This window comes from Triticum urartu, chromosome 1, assembly GCF_003073215.2.
Source record: "Triticum urartu cultivar G1812 chromosome 1, Tu2.1, whole genome shotgun sequence".
In the NCBI taxonomy this organism is placed as follows: Eukaryota; Viridiplantae; Streptophyta; class Magnoliopsida; order Poales; family Poaceae; genus Triticum; species Triticum urartu.
In genome coordinates this window covers 486795969-486818057 of record NC_053022.1, presented here as the reverse complement: position 1 = coordinate 486818057, position 22089 = coordinate 486795969, and the positions used below count along the sequence as shown (strand labels likewise).

The following is a 22089-nucleotide window of genomic DNA, read 5'->3' as shown; positions in this document are numbered from 1 at the left end:
ACATGTTACTAATCCATAGACTTGTAGGATTGATGGATTCAAGTCTCAGTTCAGTTACTATTACTTCTATATGTTCATAGTTGGCCTCAGTACATTGATGTTGTGATGTTGAGTGGTCATGGCACTATTTTGCAGGATGTCTCAAAATATTTTTGAGCATTTACAGCCGTTATGCTGTCCGAGTCATCCTAGGTTTCTAAATAGTCTGATGCACTTGCAAATCTTTCCTCCATATTCCCGTTGTATTTTTGGGCCAGATTGAGCACACTAATTGGAGTTAGTATTATGACCCTAGGTGTCCTCGAGAATTTAGCAATGCTTTCGTATCCCCAGTGTGATGATTCTGGCCACCATTCTCGGAAGCATCTAATGATGCCATTTAGTTAGTAGGTATTGTACTCCTGGGTTTTGAACCCGAGATTCACCCTACTTAGTGTTGTTAGTATTTGCTAGTTCCCTTAAGATATTAGTAACCTTGTGATAGTCCTCGAGGTCCATGGTATATTGTTCTTCCAATACCATGAGCCAATATGGCAGAAGTTCTATTGAACCAAAACATCACAATAAGAGTGCTCTTGATGAGCTCTCCTATATTGTGACTCTGCCAGTTCAACCTTTCTGCATGGGTTATCCGGAAGAAATAACATGCTAATCCATGCATCCATAACTCAGAAAATTGTATGTTCCTTTGAGTTGTCCCTCTTTAGTTGTATTCTGACCCTCGTCCATCAATTGATAGTCAGGAGTAGTTGTGCATTCGTGTTATCGATGCTTATTATTCTTGTGGTCCGTCGAACGATTCTATTTTCAGAATGACTAGGAGAAACAAACTCCAGTACCTCATCCATATCTAGGATTGGGTCAAAGCAGTTGTATTCCGCAGATCAAAATGCCAATCTAGCTTTTGATTATGTTCTACCCTGAAGTATTGCCCTCTTTATGTCAGGAATATCATACGAATTGCACAAACTTCTATGAACTCTTGATACAGTGATACTTCTCGCCATCATTATTCATTCCTCGGTTCCATGTTGTTGTAACCGGAATGCTGACAAGTAAACTGTGATGTGTGAAATCAATACTCCTAGCAACCCCGTTGCTTGGTAGTTAATGGACAATAAACTCATTCTTAGCGTGTTGGTTATTGCTTTATCATTCTAAGATTGATCGTGCTTCCTAGTCCATATTTCTGGTGCACCCTTCACTCAGTGAGTTAGGATTGTGTAATCCATCACTCTCCTGATCACATCGTCTTGCCCTGAAAAGCAAGATTGTTCTCGATCTTAAAAACGTTGTCGGTGGATCGTGATTTTCCAAATATCTTCTTGGAAGTACCACCAGGTTGTCCCCTGACCGATATGTTGAATTCGTGATCAAGTTAGTTTTCCAATAAACCACTCTTTCTCCAAGAATCCGTGTTGCATACCCCTGAGCTAGTTGGTTAAGCCAAACAACAACTTGGAGAGTTGGAAGATGGAAGCTTGTCCGACTTGGTTCATCACTAAGGGATATCTTTGTGTGTGTGTGTGTGTGTGTTGAAGAAAGATGATATCTCCATCGATTGATCCTCGTGATCAGTTGTTGGATCTATTGCCTTGTTAAAACTTTGATTTGAGTATGGGTTATTGTCAAGTCAAATCAGAACCAACGATGTTCGTAATGTTTTCTTACTCGTGGATGGTCCCTCGAGCTTACACCATTACATATTTTGGGTCTGACCAATGCTATCACCTAGTTCACATAATTGTGGAATTCCATTTATATGGAAACCTGGGTGAATTGTTGTTAAGCAACAATTGACAACATTTTCCTCTTGTCCATGATTCATATTGAACACCTAAGTTAGTGTTGGAAACTTTGTAAACAATGCCTTCATGTTCCGTTCATGAAGCATACGTTTGGATGAAAGGAGTGACTTTCTCTAATTCACATGCATCGATGCAAGTTGTCGCCGTGAATTCGAGAAAGCCTGTTTTTGCTTCCTCTAGAATCATCCCAAGTCAGCCATGCACGTGCTAAGTATTTTGTGGTATGTTAGACTGATCATCTTCGTTCCATATGAATTCCTAGCACCCAAGCCACTGATTGACTTGTTCAAGGAAAAGAAGTCTAGCGCACGTAAAGACTTCGAAATCCTTGATGATAGATCCTAACCAGAACTCAATAGTGTTTTATTATAAGACTACTATGTGGTCATTCCTGTCTTGGACAGCATGTTCACAGGTTTGTAGCAGAACCAGCTCATGTTTTGGAGCTTGCTATTGTAGTTCATTTCCCAAGAATCTCGCAACGTCATCTCGTCGATTTGTGTTGCGAGCTTTCATTTCTCTTTCTAGACTTGAAGAGTCTGGAATGTCCTGACACCAACCAGATCTGAATCTCAGGCAGATATGATGGTTGGAACATTCCCGACATTTGCATCTCGTTCCCAGCTTGCACCGCCTTGTGCCGATCTCCCTTGGACTGCCCTTCTCAGCAATTGTTGTTCAGGATCATCTTCAGAAGTGGTCCTACCATGGGTCCCATCCATTTCCGATGATAAGCAAAATCATCCATTGCGTTGTCTTCAACAAGGTAGTACACACCATCCACTCTAGTTTGAGTATGCCACTCTTTTGAACTCCATCAAATAATCGATTGTGATTGCCTTAGGCTGGTATAAAGAGTCTCAATGATTTCTGAATCAAAAGTAATTCTTTTTGCCACTTAAGGGAATAATTCTACCAGTCATCTTCCCAAAGGTCCCCCGTTTGTTTCGAAGGGCAACCAACTCCCTACTATGTTGACACCGTTCACCACCCTCCTAAGTGTGGAAATTCCCCTACTTATTTAAACCTTGTCATATGCTCATTTCCATCATTCTTGATGTGTGTATCGTGTCTCAACTCAAGAGATGATATGTTTCATTTCATGAGCTGATCATTAGTTGCTTGGTCTTTGAGGAGACCAGTTCCGTAGAATTTCTTTCTGTCATCGTCGTGTTAGATGAAGTTCTCAGAGCATGACGTCGAGACAAGATCGTGATCGAATCAACTTTCTTATGAGGCGCAACCTGGATCGTGAAGATTGTGTTAGTTTGCGTTCCCCTTTCCATCTTACCCTACGCTTGAATCTCGGGACGAGATTCTTGTTTTAGTGGGGGTGAGTTGTCACATCCCTAGCTTCTGACAATGCACTAGGCTAGCCTCGTGAGTGTCATCATGTTTAAGTTTCAAATGAACTTGAAATGGGGATTGTTTAAACCCTAGCATCAAAGGAATTCACTAGGTTCACCTAAAATACTTTCAGTAAATCCAAATGGCTTTCAAAAATGTTCATCATTTATGGAAAATGCTATAAACAGTAACTAGAGGTGATGCACATTTTTCCATGACCTATTTGGGCCCTGAATTAAATCATACTCTATTTGCATTTGGACATTTAAATGTTATAAAATATTTTAAATGTCCAAATAATCATAAACTTAAATGTTTACTGTTGGATATATTCCAAACAGTGGGCTTGAGCAAGTTTCATGATTTTTGAGTGTGCCTAAGTATTTTAAATAAAGCCCTGACTCTACAGAAGAAATAGAAAAAAACAGAAAAGAATTAGAAAGAGAGAGAGAGAGAGAGAGAAAACCCACCCGAGGTTACCTGTGCAGCCACCTGGTGGCCCACTTACCTGGCCCAACCCACCCCGAGCCGCCACCGTCTCCCACCTCGCGCCAGAAGGACGCGAGGCGTGTGGCCACCGTGCACCGGCACGCGCGCGGCCACCTCCTCCCTCCCTGCCTGCCTGGCTCCTCCTCGACGCGTCCAGCTGACGCCACGCGACCCCCAGAGCCGTCTGGCTCTCCCTCTCTCTCTCCCAAACGCTCTCCCCCTCCTCTGTTCTCCTCACCGAACGTGCCCGCCGCCGCCGACGAGAACCACCGTGGCCACGGCGCTCCCCTCGCCCCTCCTCTTGGTCCACGAGCTCCGCTACGACACGAAACTCCTCCACACCGAAGCACACGAGCCCAGAAGCACCATAACATCACCATCGATCGTTCTTCTCCGAGCACGGCTGCCGGACTCCATCGACGGATTTGTCGCCGTCACGACTTCCCCGAGCCCGCCGAGCATCCCGTCTAATGCACCGTGAGCTCCTCTCCATTTCCCCCCTGTCCCCTTCCTCTAGCGCGTCCTCTAGCACCGATTCCGCCATGGCCGAAGCTCGCCGTCCGCCATGGCCGCTAGACCTGCTGTTGCGGAGCCTTCCTCGACCGCGTAGCTCTTCTTCGTGCTCCTGGAACACCGTACTTGTTGCTCCGCTGCTCGCTTTGATCATCCGCTTGCTTTGACACCGCGCCCATGCACCACCGAACTCCGGTCGCCGCCCAACTCGTCGCCGCCGCCACTACAGCTCGCACTAGCGCCAGCCACCACAACCGCTGGATGCGCACGAGTCCCAGCTCGCCGTAGAACCCAATCGCGCCCTAAACTGTGCCCTGTAGCGCGAACCTGACGCGTCTCCGCCGCTCTGTTGGTCGCCGCCGGCCCGACTCTGGCGATGATGATGTGGCATCATCATTAGCCACTAATGAGGCAGTTATTTAGCGCATGTTTCACTGACAGCCCAGCCCCACCTTTTATTTAACCACAGATTTAACCCCTAGTTAAATTAAGCTAACCACAGAAGGCCACGCGTCGGTTTGACTATGGCCAAGTCAGAGTTGACCAGTCCCACGTGTCATCCACCCAAACCAGCCCTGAGACACTAACATGTAGGCCCCAGCCGTCAGGTTTGACCTGGGCTAACGCTGTTGACTAGCTGATGTCAGCATTACGCATTGATGATGTAGTAATCATTTTCCTGGATTATTTCTAATTCTAAATGTTTTGGAAATTCCAGAAAATGTTTAGAACTTCTAAAAATCATAGAAATTAAACCGTAACTTCAAATGAAATAAGTTATATATGAAAAATGATCAGAAAAATCCAAAGAATCTGTTCATGGAATTTTCATGCATGTTTGAGCAAGTTAACCTCACTGTTTAGGATGAAACATGATTAGGGCAAATGTCATAATAGGTTTGGAGTTGGAATTTGATGTAGTTTGAATTCCACTTCAATTAAAATGACTTTTTGTTGCATTAGCCCAAATAACAGCATATTGCCATGCCATGATCATGCATCATATTGTGCATTGCATTGATTGTGTTCTTCCTTGTTGCCGGTATTTGTCGCCTCTCGGTAGACGACGTTCCGATAATGAGATCGATGACACCGATGAAGAACTATACTATCTTCAGAAGTGCCAGGCAAGCAAAACCCCCTTGTTCATTCCGATACAATCCCACTCTCTCGCTCCTGCTCTCTTTTACTGCATTAGGACAACAACGATTCAACTGTTACATGCTGCGGTAGTTGAACCCCTTTCCTCTGCATGACCTGTCATTGCCATAGTAAATAGATGAAACCCACTAGCATGAGTAGGAATTGTTTGAGCCCTGATGTGCCTACTCATTCATGATTTTTTGTCATGTCTGCTACTTCTTAGTGTTGAGTCAGGTCCGATTCATCGGGATGGAATGGATGTGGTGAACCATGTCCTACCTGTGAGAGCTAAGTGTGTGAACACGATTTGGATAAAGGTAGTGGTGAGAGCCATGTAGAGTACATGGTGGGTTGTCTCATTGCAGCCGTCCTCAGGAACTGAGTTCTGTGTTTGTGATCATGAACAGTTACTACCACACATTGGGCTCCGGACGCTCCAAGCTCTCTCGACTTATTAATCAACTCGATCTTTGTCCAGGAGTTGCAACTAGTTTCTGGTGTTTGTAGGTAGTGTTAGTAGTCTACCAAGTGGCACCCGATACAAGTGGGCTTGGGACAGACTAGGCACAGTGGCACGGTGTACCAAGTGGCACCCGGATGGTGGGCTTGGGAACCCTGCTCACATCGTTTGGGGCCGTGAGCGACACCCCGGCCAGATCTCCTTGTGGATGGAACCCGAATAGGCGATAAACCTGGATGAGAGACTTGTGTGATTAGTCAGGTCGTGGCCGACTCCCTCACCAGGCTTCCGCTTGAAGGTTGCCGAGATACATGACGTGTACATGGTGGTAAGTGGCGAGAGCGCGTGTGAAGAAGTACACCCCTGCAGGGTTATCATTATCTATTCGAATATCCGGATTCCTCGGATATGGAAACTTGGACCCCTTGCATAGTTCATAGACAAGTGAAAGTGGATACTCTAAAACTCGCAAGATAAGCGTGAGTGTTATGGATGGCGTTCTCGTAGGGAGATGGAACCAGAGCGGATCCATAGTGGTGTATTGATATGGTGAATATGTGGACTCGTGTGCGCCACCTCAAAGAGTTACTTGCAGTCATAGTTTAGGATAGCCACTTAGTCAAAGCTGGCTTGCTGCAGTTAAACTCCACCACCCCTTTGATGATACCGATGCATATGTAGTTAGTTCTGATGTAAGTCTTGCTGGGTACATTTGTACTCATGTTTGCTTAATTTATGTTTTAGCAGAGAGACTTCAGTCTCGCTAGTAGTTCCACGTGGACTTCAACGTTTAGCTCGTTACCTCAGCTACGATCTTGTACCCTTGGGAGTGTCTTGTAGATAGTCAGGCTTCTGAGCCTTCTTCATTTGTAGTTGTCTGTACTCAGACAAGTTAAGCTTCCGCATGTGCTTGTTGCTTGTATGCTCTGTATGTTGGGTCATGAGACCCATGTTTGTAATATCTCGCTCCTCGGAGCCTAATGAATAAATACTTGAGTCGTAGAGTTATGTTGTGATGCCATGTTGGTATTTACACATATCGAGCATATTGTGTGTATGATTGAAATGCTTGGTATGTGTGGGATCCGACAATCTAGTTGTTTATCCTTGGTAGCCTCTCTTATGGGGAAATGTAGTCTAGTGCTTGCATGAGCCATAGTAGTCCACTACAGCCCGGTTCACCGGAGTCCTGCTAGCCCAGCAGTACTGCTCAGGGCACTTGACTGGCCGGCATGTGTTTCACTTCGTTCCTGTGTCTGTTCCTTCGGGGAAATGTCACGCGGTGACATCCGGAGTCCTGCCTAGCCTGCTACAGCCCGGGTTCCTAGAGTCCTGTTAGCCCAGTGCTACAGCCCGGATTCACACGCTGCTGACCGACATGCTCGATGTGATTCATGTATGCCTGTCCCCATAGGTTGGTGCCGCTTTGGGTTCACGACTAGCCATGTTGGCCCGGGTTCTCTGTCATATGGATGCTAGCGACACTATCATATACGTGAGCCAAAAGGCGCAAACGGTCCCGGGCCATGGTCAGGCGACACCCGTGGGAATACCGTGCGTGATGCCGCAAAGTGATATGAGGTGTTACCGGCTAGATCGATGTGACTTCGAATCGGGGTCTTGACATCACCGACGACCCTTCTTCCCTTTCAGCGGAGCTTCCAGGCAAGAAAACCCCCCTTGAGCATTCCGATATCGCCTATTTCTTTCCTCTCATGCTTGCATTAGAACTGCTACTGCTTTATGTATGATCCTACTTTGATGCATAGCCTGTTGTTGTTACGTACTTTCATACCTTACCTGCTTATCCTAAATTGCTTAGTATAGGTTGGTTAGTGATCCATCAGTGACCCCCACCTTGTCCCAGTTGCCTCGCTTTATGTTCGATGACTCGATCAACGTGATCGACGTCCAGGCCCCGACACCGCACATCACCCCCCTAGTTGTACAACTCTGCAGAGTTACCATCGAGTGCCGAGGGTGGAACCTCTTACATCACTCCTGATGAGATATCCGTAGTGTAGCTATACGGTCGATGTCATCGAGGGTGATTTCCTCCTTAACCACTTCCGTTACGGCTCTATCGTGCAACCCATCAAATGTGAACCTCGAGGGTGGATCCTCTTACGTTCACCTTGATGATAACATCGAGTGGGATTCACCGGGGGTGACTCCTCGGTGTTTCCCCTTGGTGTTAGACACACAGTTACTATGGTTACTATGACTTTGCACTGAGCCATGTTACTAAAGACGGGTCGGCCCTGAGGGATACCCGCGCGAGCTTAATAGCGAGTGATGTGGAGTCGGGTTGACCTGGAAGGTGCCCGCGAGATACTTACGAGGTGTGGCCGGGCATTCTTAGCCCTTGCCGCAAGTACTCGAGACGGGGCGACGGGGTCACATCGATCGTGCGTCTCTGCTCGTTACTGTGTGCTCCTAATCCACTACGGTTTGGATATTTGATCCGAGGGGCCTCTGGCCTGATAGCACTAACCATCACGTGGGCATAGTATGGGCGTTCTGCGTCGTATACATCATCCGAAGCTTAATAGACGTCAGCGACTGAGCGGCGCGCGCCGGGTTGGACTGCGTAAGCACCTGCCTTTTTGAAGGAGGTAGCTAGGTCTGCTCACCGGCCGCCCACGCAACGTGCAGGAGTTCCCAGGGCGATGGCCCATGACCCCTGGGGGCATAGGTTTAGTCCGGCATGCTGGCCTCTCTATTAAGCCTAGGTCGGGTTGCGGCGTATTGTTTGGCCGAGGCCGGGCATGACCCAGGAAAGTGTGCCCGGCCGGAGTTAATCGAGCGTGGTGGGTAAGTTGGTGCACCCCTGCAGGGAAGAAAACATCTATCGATAGCCTGTCCTACAGTAACGGACACTTGGAGTTGTATCCCGATCGATACAACTAGAACTGGATACTTGTGATGAGAAATGGATAGTATGGCTCTGGGATTGTTTTCTCGCACGGAGTCGAGAAAGGATCTCTGGCCGAGGTTGATAACACTTCTACTACTTTACCTTATGCTACTCTACTCCCTCCTGTTGCTACAAGATGGTGGGTTCCAGAAGATGCTAGTCTTCGATAGGCTAGGCTTTCCCCTTCTCTTCTGGCATTCTGCAGTTTAGTCCATAGATACAACCCATTTCCTTTGATACAGATTCATACTTAGTTTAGATCTGATGTAAGTCTTGCGAGTACTTTGGATGAGTACTCACGGTTGCTTTGCTACCTCTTTTTCTCCTATACCCGATTGTTGCGACCAGATGATGGACCCCAGGAGCCAGACGACGCCACTGGTGACTACTACTACCCCGAGGGTGCCTACTACTACGTGACGGCCGCCGACGACCTGGAGTAGTTAGGAGTCTCCCAGGCAGGAGGCCTTGCCTTTTCGATCGTTGTTGCTTTTGTGCTAGCCTTCTTAAGGCATACTTGTCTAACTTATGTCTGTACTCAGATATTGTTGCTTCCGCTGATTCTTGTGTATTCGAGCCCTCGAGGCCCGTGGCTTGTAATATATAGCCTGTATTATTTTAATTTGTGTCTAGAGTTGTGTTGTGATATCTTCCCGTGAGTCCTTGATCTTGATCATACACATTTGCGTGTATGATTAGTGTATGATTGAATCGAGGGCGTCACTTGATTTTCAGCGAAGTATTCGGCTGTCGCATGTGCATATTCTGCGACGAGTCTCAGTGTCACAATAAATGTTGGGGGTCCTTTTTTTGTTAACGTAAATAGAGAAATAACAAGTATTTGTTTTTTAGCTGACTCATTTAGCAGGATCTCTTTCCATAATAGCGGGAACTTTGAATCGGAATCATCCGGTTCCCTCCTAACAAAGGGAATTGGGAACGTCGGGTTAGGCCCCGCCTCTCATACCACGTTCCCGGCGAGTCGAGAGGCCGACACAGCGAGGCGAATGTTACTGCGACGGTACGACGAGGACACGTGCCCCTGTTGCAGGGACAAGTCACGCGTGACTGCAGCGGAGTGGAATAGGGGTAATTTCAGGTTAGATCTCTTTACTAAAAAACATCATAGCAAAATTTTAGGTCCCCTCTCGAACTAAGTTATTTATCTAAATATACAGTTTCACATCATTACAGGAAATCCTATACCTGTGTATTACCACCCGGAATGGAGCCATCGTCGTGTTCGGTGCCTCATGGTTTTCTAAACCTGATCTCAGAGCTGGTTATATTTACTTTTGATGTTATGCAGGCAATGGATAGTAGATGGCTTACTGATGGAACGAAGCTGACGCCACCATACATGGCTGGTATGAATCAATTTATCCAATTCACACTTGCTCACAACAACGGGGCCAAAGATATTTTGTGCACATGCAAAGATTGCGATAATGGAGTCACATAAATATCACATGTATGCTCAGGACCTCTACCAGGTGGATCTATCATTGGGAATCATGGGACATCAATGGAAGCAATGGTACTGCCAATGATGATGGTTATGAGTCTGACGACTCTCATGATTTTGAGCTAATTAATCAATTTGTGTATGATATGCCGGGAGCTCTTATGGATGACATGCTCAAGAAATCTGAAAATAAAGAAGATGTATCAGGTGGGTTTGACATTTTCCAAAAGCTCAAAGAAGAAGCGATGAAACCCCTTCACGAGGGATGCAGCACTATGACATAGTTGACATTCATTATCAAGGTTCTTCATATCAAAACATATACCTGTATGACCAACATGACATTCAATATGCTTTTTTCAGTCGTTGAAACTTGCTTTGCCTAAGGCGAACGGAAAGGAACTTTATAAATTGAGAATGAGAAAGAGTAAATACCATGCTCTAATTGTTTTTCGCCGTGCTACATTGTAAAACTGCCATCCTCTAGATAAAAAAATTTATCTCCAAAAAGAAACTGTCATGCCACTAAAAATAAAAATGCCATCCTCTCAAACATTAAAAAATGTCATCCTGTTTATAAAAAAATATATCATCCCCTCAAACATTAAAATGTCATCCTCTCAAACATTAAAAAATGTCATCCTATCTATAATAAAAAATGTCATCCTCTCAATAATAAAAATGCCATCCTATTGTTAATAAAAATGCCACCCTACTGTTATTAAAACTGCCATGTCATTAAAAATAAAAATGCCATCTCTCAAATAATAAAAATGCCATCTTCTCAATAATAAAAATTACCGCCTGTTATTGATAAAAATACCATCCTATTGGTAATAAAAATGCATGCCATGAGATATAAAAATGCCATCTCTCAAAAATATAAATGCCATCTCTCAATAATAAAAATGCCATCCTCTATAATAAAATGACATCCTCTCAAACATTAAAAAATGCCATCCTATCTATAATAAAAAAATGCCATCCCCTCAATAATAAAATGCCATCCTATTGTTAATAAAAATGTCATCCTGCTGTTAATAAAACTGCTATGTCATTAAAAATAAAAATGCAATCTTCTCAATAATAAAAAGTCCATATTATTATTGATAAAAATACCATCCTATTGGTAATAAAAATGCCTTGCGCTTGGTAATAAAAATGCCATGACATGAGAAATAAAAATGGCATCTCTCAAATATATAAATGCGATCTATCAATAATAAAAATGCCATCTTCTCAATAATAAAAATTCCATCCTATTATTGATAACAATACCATCCTGTTGGTAATAAAAATTCCATGCCATAAGAAATAAAAAAACTCCTATTGATAATGCACAGGAGGTCATGGGTTCCACCCCCCTACCTCATGACCTTTGTGACGCGTCCGCCAGGAATCAGTGTACCACGAATGACTGGATAAGATCTGCGTGGCAGTGGCCTTGCGCGGAGATCCATGCATGTGCAATGTACAACGATGAGGGCGTTCGCTGGCTCTTGCCTCCTGGCTGACGTATGTTAGCTACCATTTCCATATTAATTTGATCACATAGTATATGTAAATTGAATGGCACTTAATAGTAACATGCAAATAAGCATAATACTGAAACGCTCATCATCGATTCGTCACATGTCTCATACAAATAAGTTTCTCTCAAGGGAGTTAAACATGTGGATGCATCCGCCTCTTGCTACGAAGGGATGAGCGCGGGCTGCCTTAGTATGGAGTCTGAACAAGCATCAAAATCTCAAAACCCAAACATCTCCAGATTTCCCACAAAATCTGAGTCCCACCATCACCTATCGCACATCAGCTACTACTTGATTGTTAGAAACCTGAGGATAGACACAAGAGATTAGGCACATGTAAACGAATGCACCATAAAGAAAAAAAGATATAGAAAACCAAAGCATGTCCTTTTCAAAAGTGAAATGAATAACGAGTTATCATCTGGAATGACATGCATGTCTTGACATCAGGACTGCTGTGAAGAAAATGGTCAATTGGACATTATGATGGCACTTCAGGTCTCAAAACGATGTATTGCCCAATTTATAGTCGTGCATTTTATCAGTTAATGATTGCCGCTAGTACAAATAATGTCCATGCTAAAAAAACTATACTCCTAGATAAAGAGTCCATGCTAAAAAACTTGTTGATAGTTTTTAGCAGGATTACAAATTGCTACCACAAGACTGTACGACTGGAGGAACAGGTTCAAGTAGCTAACATTCTACAGAGATCTGCGCCAATTAAAAACAAATAATACTAGTTCCACTGCAACACTAACTAGAACTTAACCAATTACGGGCTAACTTAAATGACGATGACATTTTTTCACTGGAGGATGATGATATATAACTATATAAGGCAACACATACTAATTGTAATTGGCAAAAGGACAGAACATTATTTCGCCAGATCATAAATGTATGGACTGGGTAAGAGATATATCATCCTAAACATGTGAGTGGATGGCATACAGGTAATAATGGATCAATATAGAAGCATGAGCTAAGAGATAGTACCCAGCGACGCATTGGATGGTAACTTGGCACGCTTTATTTAGCGTGATGTCTGTCTACACGAACCAGAACATCTGCCAAAGTCTTGTTTTCTGTGACACACTTCTTACCTGAAAAGGGGTTCCTTTCATCAAGGTACAAGAATTTGAACAGAATAGTAACAGGAAACAATTTGTTCGTACAGTATATCGCATTTTATATAATTATAAGCTAGCAACCAGAAGCTAAAATCGTACAAATTACCACGTAAATATTTGTCAAGAAACTCTCTGACCAAGACAATACCTAACTTGATTAGAATGTCAAATATAGAACATGCAGTGTAAATTAGAAATTCATAAACAACAGATAACTCTAATCATGTTTTAGCCTGGAAATTTGAACTTGGAACAAATCACCAAAGAAGGCTGCTGCCACTTGGCAGCGTTAACTAGGAATCAACTACTGATTCAGTTGTTTAGAACTTTACATCACTGCTATTGCCAAAGACACGTTGCATTTCTCCCATGAAAATCCCCACAATGATGAACTCCATTTGAGAAATAGTTTCAGAAAAGAAGTGGACAGCTTCATAACTGAGAATACGTTAACTACGCCCTCTGTCCCATAACGTAAGACGTTTTTTGACTCTAGTGTAATGTCAAAAAAACGTCTTACATTATGGGACGGAGGGAGTATTATATAGGAATAACCTAAGCTACAGTGTGCCAGGACAGGGAACGTAGCTCTAAAAATTGCTGTTCAAAAGCTAAATCACTCATATACTGCATACACGTTTCAAGATAATTTCTCTATGACCAAGGCAATAGCTAACATGATTGGAAAACCATCAGGTTGAAATGCTTGAAGAGACATTTGGACAAACTAGAAGCATGCCCCAAGAACACAACAAATGTGGAACACAAGGGGCCAAACACACATGAATTAGACTAAGCATATATATGGAGTCTCATCAACACAGCTCCTTTTTCAAGAAATGTGTCACTGTGAATCTGTGATCACCTGGAATCGTGCTTGATCGAAGAAATGAGGGGAGCACACAAGGTAGATAGGAGGTTGTTGCGGCCTCGCTCGGAGGATACATGTCACTAGGTATTGCAGTAATCTCAATCATCCTCTTCCTGGACATGTCGATGCTGAAATTAACTCTGTCCACGTTGAGATGCAGCAGGTTGGTGTCCAGTGGATCGACAGCAGCAACAAAAGGCATCTCCTTGGCATTACCTCCACTAGGCAAAAGATCAACCGACACCTGGTGCTGCAGCGTCCAGCGGCCGCTCTCGTCGTCGAGCGTGAAGGGTCTGATATGGAACGGGTCGACCTCGGCAAAGAGCAGCCTGCCGGCGCTGACCCCCATGTGGCGATGCTTGATAAGCCGCCTCATTTCGCTCTCGGCCAGTTGGTCAGGAAGCATGCTGTGTGCCGGCAGCTCGACGGGGCAGAGTTCAGGCCGGTCGCTGAACGGATCGACGCAGATGGCGCCCCAGCTCACGTCCACCCACCAGAGCCGGCCTCCGAAGTCCAGCACCTCGTGCATCATGTACATTCGCCGGTGAGGCGGCATCGGGGAAGGAAGGACCAGCTCCTCCCAGTCCCCCGACTCCGAGGAGAACCGGCGCAGCAGGAAGCGCCGCCCGCCGTCGACCTCGGTGAGCTGAGCAGCAGCATACCTCTTGGGCGGCCCGCTGGCGCCGTAAGCCTGGGTGAGGAGCCCCATGCCGTTGGTCAAGGTCTTCTCGGCGCCGTCGAAGTCCGGGAGGCGGAGCAGCTGGCCGGTGACCGGGTTGCAGACGAAGCGCGCGAACCTCTGGTAGAGGAGCTTGAGGTCATGAGTCTGGAGGCGGGCTCTGCAGGTGTCCAGGAGGAGGAAGCCGTGGCCGCTGGCGGCGTGGACGAGGCCCTTAAACAGGCTGATGCACTTGGGTTGGGGCGGAAAGGGGTCGATGTCGGGGGCGTGTCTGGGCATGGAGACGGAGGAGACGGACGGCGGCGGGGCGAGCGAGGACGACACGCTTCCCGTGGAGCTGGACCCCTGGGAGATCCGGTACATCATCGCCCAGGGAGGGCGCGCGGCGGCGGTGGAGAGGGTGCGGCGAAGGCGGCCGGAGACGGCGGCGCGGAGAAGGGACAGCATCTTGGCGGTGAAACGAGAGAACTGATGCACCAGATGCACCAGCGCGGTATGGGCCGTTGGATTCGAAAAAGAGGGACAGGATCCGGTCCGTTGATGGGCCTGGCGTTACATTTGCAAAACAGTCCTTGCAGTACACCTAAATCCAGCGATCTGACCTCTCTGTACACACATCGTCTTCCTCCTCTCGCCTTATTCTGTACCAGGCCGTCCAGCGGCGCGCTAGGGTTCGGGAAGGCTTCTCCGTCGCCTCTCCCCCTCTCCTGGACCAACTCCCCTTCTGTCTTGTACCTAGTTTCGGCCCCGTTGAAGCACGAGCGCCCCTCCTCTTCTCTGAGTCGCGCCCAACGAAGACGCCATTGCCGCCGTTGAGCGCGTAAATGTAGCGCCGCTGCGCTGTAGCTCCGGGGGACGACGAGGAACTACTGCCCAAAGGAGACGGCTATCTTCTGCACCTCGATGATCTTAGGGTATGTTCTCTTATCCCATTATCCATTTATCATGCTCATATTGGGTTCTTCCGATTTGTGATTTTTCCCTAATTGATTCCAAACTAGTGTCATTGCGAACTTGATTAAGTAGTATGAGCACCAGATTTATGTATGAGATACACGGCTGCAAATACTCTAGTGCAAAATAGCCCTTGCAAACTTGAATAAGCAGTGTTCTGAACCTTAATGTGTACTGTATTTTCTAGCATAGAAAAACCATATTTATGCAAACTCTAAAGGAAGATTTGTGCAGCTGTGCGGTTGAATAGGATCTGGCCATCGTCCTTTACAGCTCAGGATCTGAGGTATAAGCACCGAATTTGGTTGTTCTGTTACTAGTTGTTCATGTGGGGTTCTTGTATATGAACTTCTTCCAGATTGCTGATATGAAGTGGAAACGACATTTGCAATGTTGAATTAAACTTTCTATGGTAATTATAGTTGTTCCGGTTCCTCATTTTTGTAAAACCCTTGATCATGTTCAGTTGAACTTTCTATTTAATTACTAGTTGTTGATGTTCCTCATTTTGTCTTGCTGCAACTGCAATCCACATTGTCCGCATGCTAAGTAAAAATCTTGATGTTTTGTGGTTATATTTGCACAAAAAAAAGCAACCATGGAGTCCATGGGAAGTGCCGCCTAAGTTTTGCCATGGTCAACTACGGCAATGGGAGTTGAAGATGATGCCAACAGTTTTGCCTTGGTAATTTATTTGTTGTATTGGTCATCGATGTACATCACACCGTTTTCGTCACCTGATGTTTTTTTTTCTTGAAATTTCTAGGGCACGATCCATCAGGTCGAAAACGATGGAAATAGCTACCCTACGCCAACGCGAACTAGCAGTCTTCTGTTTTGTGTAAGTAGTTTTCTTTTTCTCACATCCAATGCATGAGTTGCAGTTTATGAACTGAACATCTTTTTATTTTGCATATCCAGGGGTCAAGATATGATCCCGAGTGTGATCCTAACTTACAACCCGTAATTGGTATGCAATTTGATACCTGGGAGGAAGGTATGGCATTCTTGCTTTGTACTTTAGCAAGTTCATCTCAAATTCATGCACTAGCAAAGGGCCAAGCATATTACTGAGGATTTACTTTGTTGAATACTTCCGTTGTTAAACCTAGAAGACTGTTGATTGAGGTTAGTTTCGGTAAAGTTGCACAAAGTTATGTTCTACTCCAGGTACAAGTCAGGAGCCGGTTAAGTCTGAATTATTTCTCTCCGTAATGATTTTATATGTGATTTGATCTAAGTTCATGCCCCTCTGCTGTTGTGCAGCGGGAGGTTAATTGAATTTGTATCTATTTACCTGGTGATGCAGATTAATAGTTGTTTTATGGTCTCAGGCTGGGGACTGATCGACTCATTTTTTAGGCGAACATAAAGAGTGACCAGGAGTTATGTAAATCTGTAATTACTTCTTTCTTCTCTTTCTTTTTGCATGTGATGCTTTAGCTAATTTGTTAACCAACAAATCTCTGATCTGGCTATTCTGTGGAAAAGAATGATAAGTCGCTCGTAACCATTTTTCACATACAGTCATTACATTCATGCACAAATCTTACTTTATAGCCTGCAGGAGATATGGATACTGTTTACTCTTTGCCTGATTTCTAGCCCAATGGTGCAATTGGGGGAAACTGACAGATGGGAAGAAACGTAATACTTTGGATAATCGAATAGGAGATCATACCTTGATACTTTAAGCTGCAGAAGGTGGCCGTCTTCTTTGCGATGGTTGGGTCGACGTTGCCCGTACGCGCTCGCCGGCAGCGCTACATGTACGCGCTCGCCGGCGGCGCAGCCGTTACACGGGAGAGGAGGGGCGTTGGCACTTGTACGACGCTGGAACTAGGCACAGGACACGGGGAAGAAGAGGTCGAGTAGCCCAGCAGAGGAGGGGAGGGAGGAGAGAGAGGCGACGGAGCAAATTGCTAACCCTAGCTTTGCAAATCGCTGGTGTACAGGTACAGAATGGAGCAGAGCAAAGGAAGAAGGCAATGGATATTGGCAGGACTGCTTTGCGCAGTTGAATAACTTTGCAAGGTCCATTGTGTGAAATGTACCAACTGCCACCTTATACTAACATCCAGCCCGTCTGTTCTCCATCCAATGGCCCAGCATCCGTAGCACCAATCCAGCCGGTGCACAGGATACGTTCTCTGGTTCACGGGCACTGGTTCCCGCAGCTCTGACCTCCCTCTCACAACCAGGCTTTCTTTTCCACTATCAGTGAGACGACCTATTGGCTATTGATTCCTCACGTGGTCTATCTTAACTGGTCAACTTTATAGCGTGCGCGTCCGCCTTACCGACCCAAACGGACAAAAAGCAAACAAAGCGCTTGTTCATTTGGATCAGCGCGTTGGAGTTGCTTGAAGCATTGCCGGTCCATAAAGTTGGCCGGTTGGGATAGACCACGCGAGGAACCAATAGCCAATAGGTTGTCTCACTGTCACTGATAGTGGAAAAGAACACGTCCAGGTTTTAGTTGAGTCGGCAGGTACGCCCAACGGGAGGTCGGCCCATTAATATCGACATGGCCATTAATTAAACATAATTATACATAAATGGCCAGTCAACGTCGGCCAAAGTCCACTTGTGGACCCGGCTGGTCCACGAATAGGACTGCTCCGGCCAAGTGGGGGGCGGCGGTGACCGCTTGTCCGTGGGCGTTGGCTCGCGCTCCGGCTCTGGGTCGGCCTTGGGCTCGACGAGGGGCGGCGCCAGCGGCGGTGGCGACACGAACAGGGGTGCCTGGACGGAGTTCCCCGTCGCGGACAAAGCTAGGGTATAACACCCTCGATGCGACTATAGCTCCCACGTGTCGAGGCACGACTTAGAGACATAATCGCATTGAAGGCATATGTCGCAAGTTAGGCAATCTTCACAACATCCCATGTAATATAAATAATGAAGGGGAGATAACATAGTTGGCTTACACTCGCCACGTCAATCAAGTACATAAATAACATTACATCATCCAAACACTCATGGCCCGACTACGGCGCCAAAATAAAAGAGAACCCAACATGCGACACGGTCCCAATCACCCCCAACTGGGCACCACTACTGATCATCGGGAAAGGAAACGTAGTATCGTTGAGAGTCTTCGTCGAACTCCCACTTGAGCTCATACGCGTCTCCTGGAGCGGAATCATCAGACCCTGCATCTGGTGTAATAGTAATCTGTGAGCCACAGGGACTCAGCAATCTCGCACCCTCGCGATCAAGACTATTTAAGCTTATAGGTAAGGTAAGGTAAAGTATGAGTGGAGCTGCAGCAAGCGACTAGCACGTATGGTGGCTAACTTATTCGGAAGAGAGAGCGAGAAGAGGAGGCAAAGCGCGAGCGAGAAACTAGAGAGCAACCTGCGCAAACATTACTCCAACACCGTGTCCGCTTCCCGGACTCCGCCGAGAAGAGGCCATCACGGCAACACACTCAGTTGATTCATTTTAAATAAGTTAAGGTTCAAGTTATCTACAACCGGACATTAACAAATTCCCATCTGCCCATAACCGCGGGCACGGCTTTCGAAAGTTCAATCCCTGCAGGGGAGTCCCAACTTAGCCCATGACAAGCTCTCACGGTCAACGAAGGAATAGATCTCCTCCCAAGACGTTCCGATCAGACTCGGTATCTCGGTAATTCAAGACAACTCCGACAATGGTAAAACAAGTCCAGCAACACCGCCCGCTGTGCCGACAAATCCCGATAGGAGTTGCACATATCTCGTTCTCAGGGCACACCGGATAAGCTAAGCGTACGGGAGCCAACGTAACCCAAGTTGCCAAGGGACGGCCCCGCATGGTGCTCTAGGTTGGACCAACACTCAGAGGAGCACTGGCCCGGGGGGGTTAAAATAAGATGACCCTTGAGTCCGCGAAACCCAAGGGAAAAGGCTAGGTGGCAAATGGTAAAACCAAGGTTGGGCATTGCTGGAGAAGTTTTATTCAAGGCGGACTGTCAAGGGGTTCCCATTATAACCCAACCGCGTAAGGAACGCAAAAATCCGGGAACATAACACCGATATGACGGAAACTAGGGCGGCAAGAGTGGAACAAAACACTAGGTGAGAGGCCGAGCCTTCCACCCTTTACCAAGTATATAGATGCATTAAGATAACATAGCAATATAATGATATCCCAACAAGTAAATAAATGTCCAACAAGGGACGGCCTCCAATCTTCACCTGCAACTAGCAACGCTATAAGAGGGGCTGAGCAAAGCGGTAACATAGCCATCAACGGTTTGCTAGGACAATGGTGGGTTAGAGGTTTGACATGGCAATTTGGGAGGCTTGCAAGCAAGTGGTAGGCATCGTAGCAATGGCATAGCAAAGAGCGAGCAAACTAGCATAGCAAAGATAGTAGTGATTTCGAGGGTATGATCATCTTGCCTGCACAGTTGTCAGAGTTGACTGGATCCTCAAGAGCAAACTCAACGGGCTCCTCGTTAGCGAACTCGTCTCCCAGATCTACCCAAACAAGACAAACAAGCAACAAGGATACAATCAACCACGTGCAAACTCAATCAACACGATGCAAAGATGATATGCTATGCGGGATGCGATGCGGGATGCAAAATGCAAGATATGACAGGAAATGCATGAACCTAGCCCCAACTTGGAATTCCAAGGGTGCCACTGGAAAGATGAGATGAAATCGCTTGAAAACGATATAAAGAACGCCGGAATCGGAGTTACGGTTTGGAAATGGCAAGCGATTCAAATATGACACCGGTCTGCGATTTACAGCAAGTAGGCATCTAAATGCAATGAGATGAACATGCTACAGCAACCAAACATGACAACAAAATATATGGCCGGGATGCACACAAGATGCTTAACAAAAGTCTAGCACTGAGCTACAGCCAATTCGTCCATTAACAGGTTCAAACAAGCATGGCAAAAACGCAAATGGTAAAACAGATCTCAGACTTAGTGAAATTAACACCTGTCTGGAATTTCAGATCATATAGCCCTCTTCGGAGCAACAAAACAACATGCTACAGGACCTGAACATGACAAAGAAAGACATGGCATGGAGATACTCAACAAGCTTAACAAAAGTCCCTTAGTGACCTTGAGCCAAAAGGGATCACAAAATATACTAACAAGCACACGAACATAGCAAAAACATAATCAGTTTCCAGACTTAGTGAAAACTAAGACATGCTGAAATATAACTCACGAAGGCATGTAAACGAGCTCGATGCACTCACTACGGTGCAAGTCATGGCAAGGCAAGCATACATACATTAAGAAGGCACAAAATGCTAGCTAGACATGGCAAGAACAAAGGCATAGCATGCACGGATCCACTACAATAGCATCGGCAAAATCGCAAACAAGTTGACGATCTGCCCAGATTCACCACGAAGCAAAAGTAGAGCTCGATTGACTCAAGCTAGGGTGCTCCATAATTGCAAACAAAGACATGGATGGATAGAGCACTACAATATTAACAAAACTCCCTTACTGATCATCCTCAAAAGAGGCACGGATCACTAGGAAACAACATGAACATATGGCATCATGAACTAAATAATCCCAGACTTAGTGAAAACTACTAAGTCCCTGAAAACAGATTTACCGGGTGCCTCACTTTGCAAGCTTGCACAAGTCACCACACACATCACAAAAATGCATGGGTTGCACCTCTGGAAAGATAACAAAATCCTTAACAAAACATCTATAGGACTCATGGGCATATCATGCACACAACAATCATGGCAAAAATGACAAAAGTCTAAGATGAACTAGCAGATCTGACAAATAACTCACGAAGGCCTCTTCTAACAGCATTTCGGGCATCAAGATGAGCTCAAATGAAAATGATGCAATGGAATGAAATGATGTACTCTCTGAGATGAACATTTTGATATGCTATATGCCCAAATCGGAGCTACGGATGCAAAGTTATCACTGGTCAAAGTAGGCATAAAAGTTAGGGTTAGGAGGGAAAAGTCAACCCTCGTGGATTTTGGATCCAGATCTGCACGCTTCCCGAGGCGGTCGCCGGAGGACACTGTTCACCGTCGGAGTTCGTCGGGGAAGAGGCGGAGGTCGCCGGAGAGGGGCCGGGTCGCCGGATCCGGGGCCGGCGAGGTGGAGGCGCGCCGGGGCGCGGTCGCCGGCGTGGTTGGCGCGGGCGGCGCCGGCGACGAATGCGGCGGGGCGGTGACGGCAGGCGGCGGCCGGAGCGGGGCGGCTCCGGTGGCAGAGCCTCGCCGGCGTGGGAGGAGGTCGGGCGCGGGCGGCGGATGAGGGAGCCGGGCGGCGGGGTCGGGCGAGTGGGCCGCGGGGGCCGTGGTCGGGCCGCGCGGGCCTCGGCGGCGGCGGGCGACGGGCGAATGGCGCTGCGACACGTGGCGGCGGCGGGGTAAGTCGGACACGTCCGGCCCGAATCGGACGTGTCCGGCGGCGAGAGGAGGAAGATGACTAGGGTTTTGGGGGGATCCGAGATTTGGAAAGGGGGGGGGTCTATTTATAGGTATAGAAGGAGCTAGGAGAGTTCAAATGAGGTGCGATTTTCGGCCACGCGATCGTGATTGAACGCTCTAGGACATGGAGCAGAGTTTGGTGGGTTTTGGGCCAAATTGGAGGGGTGTTGGGCTGCAACACACACGAGGCCTTTTCGGTCCCTCGGTTAACCGTTGGAGTATCAAACGAAGTCCAAATGATACGAAACTTGACAGGCAGTCTACCGATAGTAAACCCAGGCCGCATGGCAAGTCTCGGTCCAATCCGGAAATGTTTAATCCCCACACACAAAAGAAAGCTAG

General features: G+C 46.4%; 1 protein-coding gene and 1 long non-coding RNA gene across 3 annotated transcripts; one reads left to right on the top strand and one right to left on the bottom strand.

Moving 5' to 3' along the window:
• Positions 1-11722: 11722 nt before the first annotated feature.
• LOC125521273 lies at positions 11723-17342 on the bottom strand. Of its 2 annotated transcripts, none has more exons than XR_007289139.1 (3): positions 16993-17342; positions 12674-12780; positions 11723-11980 (listed from the first exon to the last, which is right to left on the bottom strand). XR_007289139.1 is itself a non-coding variant. In XM_048686338.1 (3 exons), exons 1-2 carry the CDS (start codon positions 14802-14804, stop codon positions 12707-12709), a joined length of 1206 nt encoding a protein of 401 aa, XP_048542295.1. In that variant the 5' UTR covers positions 14805-14863; the 3' UTR covers positions 11723-11980; positions 12674-12706. The 2 variants fall into 2 exon arrangements, 1 of the variants encoding a protein (XP_048542295.1); XM_048686338.1 differs by lacking the exon at positions 16993-17342 and adding an exon at positions 13673-14863.
• On the top strand, positions 15130-16884 carry LOC125521285. Its single transcript, XR_007289144.1, has 5 exons — positions 15130-15271; positions 15546-15597; positions 15905-15996; positions 16078-16152; positions 16233-16884. It is a non-coding gene; the product is annotated as an uncharacterized LOC125521285 (long non-coding RNA).
• Positions 17343-22089: the final 4747 nt, after the last annotated feature.

Bases quoted from the DNA above. Each gene is read 5' to 3' on its own strand.
- LOC125521273 (XM_048686338.1), bottom strand. From the start codon at position 14,804: ATGCTGTCCCTTCTCCGCGCCGCCGTCTCCGGCCGCCTTCGCCGCACC. The intron at 12,781-13,672 runs GTGATCACAGAT...ACCCCTTTTCAG, and splicing joins TCGATCAAGCACGATTCCAG to GTAAGAAGTGTGTCACAGAA.